Source organism: Manis javanica, chromosome 4 (assembly GCF_040802235.1).
Source record: "Manis javanica isolate MJ-LG chromosome 4, MJ_LKY, whole genome shotgun sequence".
Lineage (NCBI taxonomy): Eukaryota > Metazoa > Chordata > Mammalia > Pholidota > Manidae > Manis > Manis javanica.
In genome coordinates this window covers 144663298-144674968 of record NC_133159.1, presented here as the reverse complement: position 1 = coordinate 144674968, position 11671 = coordinate 144663298, and the positions used below count along the sequence as shown (strand labels likewise).

The 11671-nt window shown below is 43.1% G+C and overlaps 1 protein-coding gene across 1 annotated transcript in view; it reads left to right on the top strand.

Annotated features, from left to right (window-relative positions):
- Nucleotides 1-4216: 4216 nt before the first annotated feature.
- AATF (apoptosis antagonizing transcription factor) overlaps nt 4217-11671 on the top strand; it is a 116665-nt gene continuing 109210 nt past the window's right edge. Inside the window, exons 1-4 of the mRNA XM_037026940.2 lie at nt 4217-4441; nt 5434-5625; nt 7866-8297; nt 8732-8869. Coding sequence (XP_036882835.1) covers nt 4351-4441; nt 5434-5625; nt 7866-8297; nt 8732-8869 — 853 coding nt within the window. The 5' untranslated portion in view covers nt 4217-4350. The remainder of the gene's footprint in view (nt 4442-5433; nt 5626-7865; nt 8298-8731; nt 8870-11671) is intronic.

Below are 11671 nucleotides of genomic sequence, written 5' to 3'. Positions count from 1 at the left end.
AGAAAATCTGATGTTTAGATAATTGGTGTGTTATTTAATGTTTTAGCAACTAGAGGGGTGGGCTGATGGGCAGCTGAATGGCCCCTCAGAAGCCAAGAAGAAGACAGGCAGACTGGGGTATCTGTTTTTACCTTGACTGTGGCTGGATCCCCTTGTTAATGCCAGCCAAGCTTTTTTCCATGGCTTCTTGCTGTTATTAGCTACAGACCTGAATTCTGTGGATTTAATTGCTACAGTTGAAGAGATGTTTGCTGGTAAGTTAATATAGAATTTGAAATAGAAGTCAAATCCGTGGCTAAAAATGAGTCGTCCCAGTCTGTGATTAGGCATGAGATGCCATGAACTCTCTCTTTCCCCTCTGTGCTCATGCAAAACTGGACTTGTGAAATGTCAGTTACCTGAAATTTGGAGTTAGAAGTGGTCCTTTCAATTTCAATTCACTTCCCATAAATAATCCTGCTTTCTGATTTGGTGGTTTAAAGAATAACATAAAGTGAATGTACAGTACAGCTAGAAATGAACTAATCCCTGCCACAGAACTGATAAGAAATGTTGTTTTATAGTGTTTGTTACATTTGAAGTTCCCCAGAAGGAAAACTATTTTGCGTGGCACAAGATACATATTACGTTTCTCTGAAAGATGAGCAAAAATAACCAATACAGAAACCGAATTTCAACTGGAAGTTGCCAATAGGTTCTGAAAAGTACTTAAGTCCTTTCCAATTCCAAGCCTTCATTAAACATGGAGGGAATTTAAATATTTAGCTACTATGAAATATGCGAGTGTGTGCTTTAATATCAAACACTATTAGAGTTTCAGAATTTCTTTTCTATATCGCCTATATTTCAGTCTGGATTATTTATTTCCTTATTTAAAAAACCAAAGGTTTATATTAAATGGTATGTAATTTTCAGGGAGGTTTTCATATGTTGTTAAGAAACATCCTAGTGTATCATTCCTGCAGAGAAGGCTTTAAAATACACAATATTTCACTGCATCCATATGAGGGCTTATCTAATGGGGAAGACTATCGGAGGAAACTGACAATGTTCTTTCAGAAATCCAAATTTATAAAACATTGGGGAGACTTTTCAAACTCCTAGAAATGCAGCCCATTTCTTTATCTGCTTTGTAGGTAGTCACTGGGTCGTTTGTTTTTGCCCTTTTAGTGTTTTTATACATTAAATCATAGCGAACTTATTCATCATAGCCACCCCTTTTAAAGACATTCATTTAACTGAATGTATGCTCATTGGGAAACTGCGTTTTCCTATCAAGTCTGCTGAATTATTTAGCGGCTTTACTGTGGAATCGGGTACTTGATAAGAAACGTTTTAGAGTTGGGTGCTTAGCGTGGACTTAATTTTTCTCTCTGACTCTGGGCAGCAGCGCAGTTTTTCCTCCTTGGCTCTGTATCCTGAACCCTAACGAATACCTGAATAGGTGGCAAAGCTTAGCAGTCAGATCAGGATCTGCCCAAGAGGAAGAGGTCTAGAAATGTCAGCGACGGTCCTCTTTCCAGTCAGAGCTGAGCTGCCCACCTCTGGCCCTTGAGGTGAGGAGAAGCTCTGCCCCATCCCCATGCGGCCAGGCTAGGAGCTCCTGGGAGGGGCTCCAGACTGGAGGAGAGCACCTAGGCAGTCCCCTCCCTCCCAAGAGGGCAGTATCCTCTCTGGCCAGGCGTGGCAGCCTGGTTTCTCCCTGCGGCCATCTTAAAGCTGCCACCTCTGTGCCTTGGTATTACCTGCCTTTTGAGTTACAGCAGTGGGGACCCACCATATGCCCTAGGCAAGGGAGCTAAAACTCACCCACCCAATGTGGGCTGCTTTAGGATAAGACAAGGTCAGGCCGGACTATGTCTGGAAAGCCAGGACAAGCATTGGCAAGGGCCTGGGACCTAGAGATTGATGGTGTCGGAGAAGAAAGGCAGGTAAGAACCTGGTTTCCCTAAACTCTTGAACTCCTGGTTATGTGAACAGTTATTTGGGATATTGTGTTGGAGGGTGGCTATCCAATGTCACCCTTGTCCTTCTGCTATTCCCATGTCTGTCTGCCACATTGCAGCCCTGAGGCAGCAGAACTGTGAACAAGGAGACCCTGAGACCCTCTCTGGAGAGCACTGTCTTTTTGGAAGAGTGCCCCCATTTATTCCCATCTCTCTGCTCATCTCATCTGCCCTCATCTCTAGAGTAGTAGGAAGCTTAAATTTCTCCTAGGAGGTATAGTCTTTGAAATATCCACACCCTCAATCCCCATCCCTATCAGGAAACTCCTCCTCTCTTCTCAAGAAACTAGAATGCACATAGGGTCCCCATCCCCAACCCCTGAGCATTTAGGAGGTTGCCTCAACTTTTCTCAGTTGCATCTTAAGTCCTAGAATTTGTTCCTCTTTCACCCACTCCTGGAGTCCCTCAGTATGGGGATACTACCCTCAGTATAGGGTGAGAAAGCAGGAGAAGCATTTAGGGGACCCCTGTATATGTGATAGTAGAACAGTCTTGCTTCTTTCATCAAAAGGCTTCCCAAGTCAGTGGGGGAGCTGGAGAGAGCAGGGAGAGTAGGTGAACAGGTCTACAGTATTTTCTGCCCTGAATCATCCAGCAATGTCTTGACTACATGACAGTTCACAGGTGGTCTCTGACCTACCTCACGTCCCTCCCCCAGGTTTGTCTTCCTTTTTACCCTCCAGGCCAGGTTTCTAAGCATTATTAGTGTCCAAAATAGGAAGGGAAGAGGATTGGGGGAGGTAGTTCCCTAAATGTGGGTGAGAGAAATGTTTCTGTCTTTTGCAGCCTAGGTCAGTGGCCCCTGGCACAACCTGGAGAGTGTACTTTTGCTCTGGAGGCCTAAGATGCTGGCACCAGACTGCAATTACAGGGGACATTTAAAAAATAAAAAATAAAAAAACCTGTTTTCTGGCTTGGGTTATCTTATGTTTAGTAAAAAGCAGTTCTCTTTACCTGAATTCTCTGCCTAGGGTGTCCCCTGGTATTCTTTCCCTTCCATGTTTGAGGACATCTTCCCCTAAGACAGGTTCTCTTCCCACTCTGCAGCCACCCAGGAAGGGGACACAGGACAAGCCACACTAAGGCAGTGGTCTCTCATTACTCTTGACCATGAGGCATATGAAGACTGAAAGTTAGGGACCCTTGCTTCCCTCAGGTGCCACAGGAAACACTGTTTAGCTCTGGGATCCAATTAGCGTAAGCATCCCTAACATCTCTTTTCTGGATCCTTTTGAGGCAGTTTCTGTTTAGGGGGTTCTAGATCTCTACAGGTGACCTCAAACATAAACTGAAAGGATAGCCCACTTTGTACTTCCCTTATCATCCCTTGGTGCAGTTTCTGTTTACATGTTTGTCTGTCCCCTCAGGCTGATCACTGTCAGGAGAGAATCTAACTTAACTCATCTTTGTTTCCCATCTACCAGTGCCTGCCACATAGTGGGCAGTCAAGGAATGCTTGATGAAGGAAAGAATACAATGGGATTGTATCTTCCATGTGCCTGGGTGTAATTAAACCGATCCTATTAAGTTTTTATATTTTGAATCTACCTGTGCCTCCTTAACGATAGACCTAAGTTTTCCTGCATTTGTGCATTAGTTCCAAGTGTCTTAGAATACCCTAATCATTGAACAGCAAAGATACCAATACTGAGGAATATGCACTGCGTAATCCCCCCGGTCAGGCGAGGCTACTTGGAGAAGCTACAGAATCGATCTTTATTTATGCACATACATAGCGATTTCTAATTATTTCTAATAATAAAGATGCCAGCAGTCCGCTGCACACTTCCACAGGTACACCGCTGACGTAGGACTCCCAAATCTTGACTGCCGCGGGGTCAGAGGCGTATGCCCGGCCCCACACGCCTTCAAATTGTGAAATGCCAACCTTGCTTTTGGTCCTAGTCTGTGCGTGTTCCAAAGGCTGGAGATGATTACCCTTTACTCTCTCCTGGTTCAGCCACCACGAGTCATGGCTACACCACACTTTATTTCTATGAGACAAATCTTGATGCATATTTCACGAAAGGGGTCACTGGCCGCGCGCAACGCTAATCTGCTCACCGTCAACCACGGCCACGTGCCCTTGCGCGCTCCCGTGTCGCCACTACACGCACGCGCACGCGCACACGCGTTGGGACGGCGACTTTCCCTTTAGTCTTCGGCGCGGTTCCGCTTTCTTCCTAGCAACGCCCGTAGTGACGCGACAGAACCCGCCCCCTCCCGGAAGTTGCCGGCCTAGAGCCGGGCTCTGGGCTTTGCTGTGCGGTAGTTTCTGGGCGAGAAGACCCGGCGTCTCAACCCGCACGTTTACGTGCGCGCGCCGCGCGAGACCCGGTGGCCATGGCAGGACCTCAGCCACTGGCGCTGCAGCTGGAGCAGTTGTTGGACCCGTGCCCGCGCGAGGCTGATCCTGAGACCGACGCCGAGGAGGGTGAGGCCTGACTGGGGCGAGGCCACGTGCGGTGGACCCAGCTCAGTGCGGACCCAGCAGAGAGTAGGGCCCGGCAGCCAGGCCTTTGCCACCTGGCCTACTCTGCTTGCCCTTGCGCAGAGGAAAACTGCCTCCCGGGAGGGTTGTCCGGGCTTGGGAGGAGGGCTTCGGCTTCTTTTTGACCCGCACTTAGACGTGTGCTCGGGTGGGCGGAGCATCCAGAGAACTCGGGCTTCGTGTTGACTGTTGGTGGAGGGTTGTTGCGGGGAGCCGGAGTCTAGTAGCAGGTTGGAAGTTATCTTTCAGGATGCCCTTACTGGTACTGTGTTAGAAATGAGGAGAAGGAAGCCTCAGGCATTTTAATAGTTTGCCTGCCCATAAGAATTTACCTGGAGAATGAAGGAAGACTCAGGATTCCAGGGCGATGTGTAAGTCTCTTTAAGTCTTAAGACACTTGCTCCGGCTGACAAATGAGACTCCTGTTCTGTAAGCTGATGGTCAAGGTCTAGTTGGGACTTATCTTGTTTTAGACTTGAGTTAGAGAAGTGTGGGGAAGGGAGAATAAGGAGGGATAAATGTGAGTGCATGATCATGTTTTAGGAATATCAGTTGAAGGAGCTGGGGCTGTTTAGCCGTGATAAGCAAAGAAAACTCCCTGAGGGATGGGGTAGAGTGGATAGAACATTATGATGGCTGACTTACAATATTTGAGTGATTGTTTGTCACTCATGGAAGAGGAATTAGACTAGTTTTATATGATGCAAGGTGTAGAAATACGTCCTGCCAGTAGATGCAGAGAGTCAGCCTTTTGTTCAGAAACAGCAGAAAGATAGTGGTCTGCCTTAGGAGGTAGTGAGTTCTCCATTTCTGGAAGTTGGTGGGGATTTTGTAGAAGACATTCAAGTATGAGTTGGAAAGATTGAACAGGGTTACCATAAATTCCTTCTAACTCGGATATTCTGATTAACCCCACGCCACCCCGCCCCCACCAGCCACTGCTGCTAGAGTGATTGACAGGTTTGATGAAGGGGAAGATGGAGAAGGTGACTTCCTGGCAGTGGGTAGCATTAGAAAACTTGCATCAGCCTCGGTCTTGGACGCAGATGAAAGGTATTCTGGCAAGGCTACCTCTAGAAAAGCTTGGAAGGAAGAACACTGGGAGAAGACTTTTCCAGCTTCATCTGGTGAGTAAACATATTTCCACTGTACTCTTTCTCTAACTTAATTTTTTAGGGTTCAAGTCCCTTTTTTTATGATCCCTGCAAGACTAGTATGTGCGCATTCCTGCCTATTGTCTTAGGGAAGGTCATTGATTTGTCATTAGAGAGGGCCTTAGAGGTACTTAATTTTACTTCATAGGGAATCTAAAGTCCAGAGTGATTTAAGTTGTCGTACTCCTTATGTTCGGACTACTGGCAAACTCTAAAATGGAGAGAAAAGGCAGTGCATATTGCATGTTGGAGAAGGCTATGTGCTGAAAAAGGCATTGTGCCTGATGAGCATGCTACTCATGGGTTTTGACCTGTTTTCTTTGGTTTCTCAAGTCTTGCATTGGGTCATTGTATAATACTATTTTGAGAAACTCATTTTTTGCTCTTGTAAAAATAATATAATCCTTTCCTCTTCCTTGCAAGGAAGTTAGGAGGATGTGAGCTTATAGATTTAAAGCACTGTAAGTTTATTGGAGTGGAAGAAGGAAATGGATATGGTAATAACTGAGAATTTTGCTTCAAGAGATTAGAGGTACTATGTTGAGAATCCATAAGTAATATGAAAGAAACTATCATTCAGGTTATGATGTCCATGATTTAGTCCTTGATACAGGTTTTGGGGCCCCTGATAAGTTTATTTTCATTTCACATTCTTTGCCTAGAGACTGATAAAGGGACCAGTCATAAGACAAATAAACTATCTGTTGAGCTTTTGCTATGTGTCAGTCATTTCGGTAAGCTGTTTAAGTTCTAAGAGCCTGGGACACAGTAGGTCCTCAAAAAATGTTATCACTATTATAATTACATATATCATCTCTTTTAATCCTTTCTATAGCCTTATGACATTGTTACTATTTATCCCCATTTTATAGATAAAGAGGGACAGATTGGTTAAGTCACTTGCTCAAGGTCACACAGCTAATAAGTGGAAGAGCCACAACTCAAATAAGGCAATCTGACTCCAGAACTACTCTGTATGGATGTTTCTTAATCATATAAATGGCATACATTTTAAGGATTATTTCTGTTAGCTGTTTTTGAGCTTAGTTTTTGTATTTAAATTTTGACAGCTTTCTCTATGTCTTGTGTGTATATATAGTTCTTTAAAGAAGTACTAAAGACCTATTACATTTTAATAAAATATTTAATGAAGAAAGTTGTCGGAAGCTGTTCCTCGTATCTAATAATTATGCTTGCTGTACATGGGGCCTTTCTGTTCTACCATGGAAGAGATTGGACAATCAGTAAACACCTGTATCAGGTGATAGCCTAAGCATAAATAAAGCCAGGAGCCTTAACAAACATTCCATTTACTGTAGGATCGGGTTCATATTCCTTCCTAGGGAAGATAAGACTCCTTCTGATTTAATCCCTGAGCAGCTATCTAGGCTCATCTCCCTTCATTCTGCACTCCAGCGCACTTTGGTTGTGCTGGACCTTTGCATATGCTGTTTTCTCTTTCCTCCTCACTTTTCTGTCTGATAAGCTGCTACTTAATGCTTAATAAGTTATAATGTCTCCTTCACATGAAGCTATCCCTCACCTTTCCAGCAGAGTTAGGTGGTTCCTTCTTTATACACTGTGTACCTAGTGACACTGCAATATAATTATTGGTATTCAGGTTTCCTATTCCCACCAGACTGTAAACCCCTCCCCACAGGTATTAAGTTCTTTTTGTCATTCTTTAGCTTTTATCTACACATAGCTTATAATAGGTGCTTAGTAATTATTTAGTAAATATTGTACACTGGTGTGATAGAGATTGTGCATTTGAGGCAGCTAACGACAGATTATGTTTTTTCAGATGACTGTTTGGGAAAACTGGTAATTGCTCACATCCAGTGAAATTTTCAATGCTAACACCAAAGGTTACCTTTTCCTCTAGCTTTGCTTAAATTCACTTGCCCTCCTGTTAAAATTTCTCCCTCCTCTGGGTTATCAGACTTTGTCAAAGTGCTTTTAATTCTTCTCTATTACAGTTTTTATGGGTCAGTCTTCCCCACTAGAACCCTTTGTTAGGATTGGACCTGTGTTTTATTCATCTTTGCTTCTCCCTTAGCAGTTTGGAGATAGTAAATGTGTAATAAATGTTTGAAGTACAGTACAGTAATACAGTTTTTGATAGATGCTATAGCCTTTCAGTTGAAATGAAAGATATGGCCTGGTGTTTGTCTCAAGGTAACATCCATTTTTTTTTTCCTTCCCTTGTTTAGACAAGGAAATATCTGATGTGGAAGAGTCTGGAGATGGAGATTCAGAGGGGCTGGGGCTGGAGGAAACTGATGAGGATGCCGTGAGTATTGCTGAAGAACGGGAGTGCGGTAATGATGGGAACAGTAGTCCAGCTTGGAGGAAGAGGAGCAGAAGCCGTTCTGGGAGAATGCTGGGCTTCAGTGTCCAGAGCATCACTGACTTTGAAAAATTTACTGAGGGAATGGATGACCTTGGTAGCAGTGAGGAAGAGGAAGACGAAGAGGAGGAGAGTGGCATGGAAGAAGAGGATGGTGAGGAAGACTTGGAAGGTGAGGGTGAGGAAGACGGGGCTGAAGACAGGAATAGTGAAGATGATGGTGTGGTGATGACCTTCTCCAGTGTCAGAGTTACTGAGGAGGTGGAGAAAGGAAGAGCTGTGAAGAACCAAATAGGTTCGTATGTGGTTTGCTTATTTTTCAAAGTGCCTGCACTTGATCTGTTTGTTTTTGGCTGTTTGCTCTCTCCTGTGTCCTTCCCGTTAGTGTGTGACCTGCCCCACTTACCTAGAGGCCTAAAGCCCCATTTCTCTATTCTTAGCCAGCCATTTCTACACTGAGCTGCTTAGCTGGTTCTGCTCTAGTACTTTTGGCAGCTGTGGAAGATTGAAGAGGAGTGTCTTCTCCTCTCAGTGGCTTTAGCATTCCTTCTCATGTAACAGATACTTGCTTCCAAGATGCTGCATTTGTTTCCTGTGATGGAGAGTGTTTCCATGGCATGAAACTGATAAAGCTGTGCTGCTTGAAGACTGGTGTGATTTCCTGCCCCTCATGCCCCTGCCCAGGAAGATTTTATAACTGAGCAGTGGAATTCTTTTTTTCTTTCTCAGCACTGTGGGACCAGCTCTTGGAAGGAAGGATCAAACTACAAAAAGCTCTACTGACCACCAATCAGCTTCCTCAACCAGATGTTTTCTCTATTTTCAAGGACAAAGGTGGCCCAGACTTTGCCAGTGCCCTAAAAAATAGTAAGAATACTTATGCTGTACTTGGATACTTAGAATCACTGGGGTATGTTGGGATGCACTAGGATTATATTTGCAACACCACAGAGTGGAAGATTTGGTTTTAGTGGTAATGTGATATAAAATAGTGATTTTTAACATTAAAAAAATAGCAGTATAACTCTTTTATCAAATGAATACAACTTTGAAATGGGTTGAGTGCTCGAGTTGCATGTGTTTTGCTTTTTTCTCACCTGCCCTCACTTCCTACCCTTGGCTTTCTATGCTACTTCTTCAGTACTCAGAGAACCCTATTTGAAAACTCACTGATATAGAACAAAAGGGAGGCAATGAATGACTAAACTCAGTTTATTTAAGTTGACTGTGTCATGTGGTTTAAAAGATGCCTTTCTTTGTTGGGAGGTGTCTAGAACAACATGCCAAGCTGATCTTACTCCCATCTTCCTTTGGGTTGCATAGAGGGAGGAAACGTTTTGGAAGACAATCGTTGAGCTTTCAAAGCTAAGAATTTTGGAAGAGAAAGGGAATTTAGAAGTTACTTGGTTTCCAGTCCTCAGAGAGGAGAACTGAGGCCCAGAGAGAATGAGTTGCCTAGAGTTACAGAGCTTGCTTGTGCCTGGCAGAGACAAAATGCCAGCTTTCCTGCATTAAGATCTAGTGGTCTTCCTTCTGTACCACACTGCCTGCTGTGCGCTGTGTTCCCACCATCACCAAAGGCCTGGGGCAGAGGGAGATTTAGGCTGAGCATATTGTGCTTGGAATTGCTGTTCATTTGCACGTTGAGACTTAGTGTTTTCATTTGCTCTTTAAAACTTTAAAAATAATTAGTACTGTGGAGTTAGGGTTGGAAGGGACCTGAAGAGGATATCTGATTTGATGTCTGCCTCTAGGTGGAATCACCCTAAGCCATTCTAAATAAATATGTAGCATTTCTAGGGTAGGGAATTCTGTGAACCTTCCTTGTGGGATGTGCTTTACTTAGGAATTCCTAGGGTCTAGTCTTTACATTGTATGTCATTCCTTCCTCAAAGTCAGGAACCCTGCAAATACTGTGTGGGTGGGTCTCATGTCCCCTTCCCCAGCCTTTTCCCCATCCTCCCATAATAAATGAGAGATTGGTGATTTTCAAAATTTTTGAGATTTTTGGAGCACTTCTCTGCTGTTTTTAATTTAATGCCCTAGTATGCTAATTCCTGCTATGCTTTGGAATAGACCTAGACTGTTCTAGGTTAAGTGCCTCAAATGTCTCATAAGACCTTGTCCACTTTGGTACTCATTGATCTTCTTGCTTGATCCTTTCCTTCCTGGTTTTGTTTTTTTTTGATTCAACTTTAAATATTGAAGGGTTAGTCAGTTTCAGGTATAATGGACATATTCTTTGATACGATTTAGTTCTTTAGCTATTTTAATGTTATTTAACTTTTATTTTGCAACAGTTATGGTAATTTTAATATGTCCTTTTTTTTTCTTGACCAGCTGCCTCTTTGCCTCTCTATCTCTAGTTAATCTGACAGATGTCTTCTACTGACAGGATGGGTTGTGGTGGAGGGAGAAAAAATGTTTGATATCATGTATTCTAAGATGGGAGAGTGGGTAAGATGGGAGAGTGGGGAGTTCTCTGATAACCAGAATTTCTACACATCTGAAAGGTAGCTAATTTTTGTTTGTTTCCAACTTTCTTATGACAATGTGATGTAGTATGTCGTATATCTCCCTGTCTTGGTAAACAGATTAAGAAAAATCTATTAGCTACATTATTCTGGATTAGCAATTTACACTGTGCTATATGTATAGTTGATGTGGAACATAGGCTTAATTTTTACTGGCTCCAGAACAAATACTGAAACTGTCTTTAATTAAATCTCTTTTCACTTTGTTTGGTCTTTGAATAGTTAAAATTAGACTGCCTGGTTTAGATTCCATCTCAGCAGTTGGATTAGCTGTGTGACCTTGAGCAATTTACTTAACTTCACAGTAAAATGGTGATAATATGGTTGTGAGGATTAAAGGACATAGTCAATATGAAGTATTAGCAAAGTGTCTGGCACAAGTGTTTAGGTGTGGTCTTGTCTTTTTCTGCTGAAAGAGGCCTTTGGCACCATTCAGCCATGTGAATGACTGTCCTCGGTGTAACTAACCATCATCCCCACTGGCTCCAGTGTTCTTTGACTTTTTTATTAGTACTCAAATTCCTTATGTAATTTAAATAAACCGTTCTGGAAAGTGGGTAGTGTTATATTCTGCTTGAGTACTTATAATTCAGCTTCTGTCTCTTATGACTGTGGAAAGGTGATCAGAGATTTCCTTATTGTCAAAGCCAGCTACTGCCACCTGAAGCATTCAACTTTTCCTTGAAATATTTCCGTTTGGCTTTGGTGACACCACATATGCTGCTGGGGTTCTCTCACCTTTCTTATTTCTTCTCAGTACAGACTCCTTTTACCTCCCAGTGTCAGTGTCAGTGCACTTATGATCTTGTTCTCAGGTTGTGTTTTCTTGATATATTCTCTCCTTGGCACTCTCTTTTACTCCCATAACCCTAACAATAGCCTCTAAAAGAGCAGACTTCCGGTTGTATCTCAGCCACAGTAAACTCCTGAGCAGCCTGCTTTTTACCTTCAGCACCCTGAACTGTACGTTTCAGAAACTAAACAAATATCTCGCTCCTTCCCCAACACACACATGCACCAAGTCCCTAGTCACCTTGGTGTCACATGTTGGCACCAATATAACTCTTGACCTATGAAGGAATTTCAAAGATATTTTTTGATATCTTAGTAGCTGTGTAAATGGTAAGTCATGAAG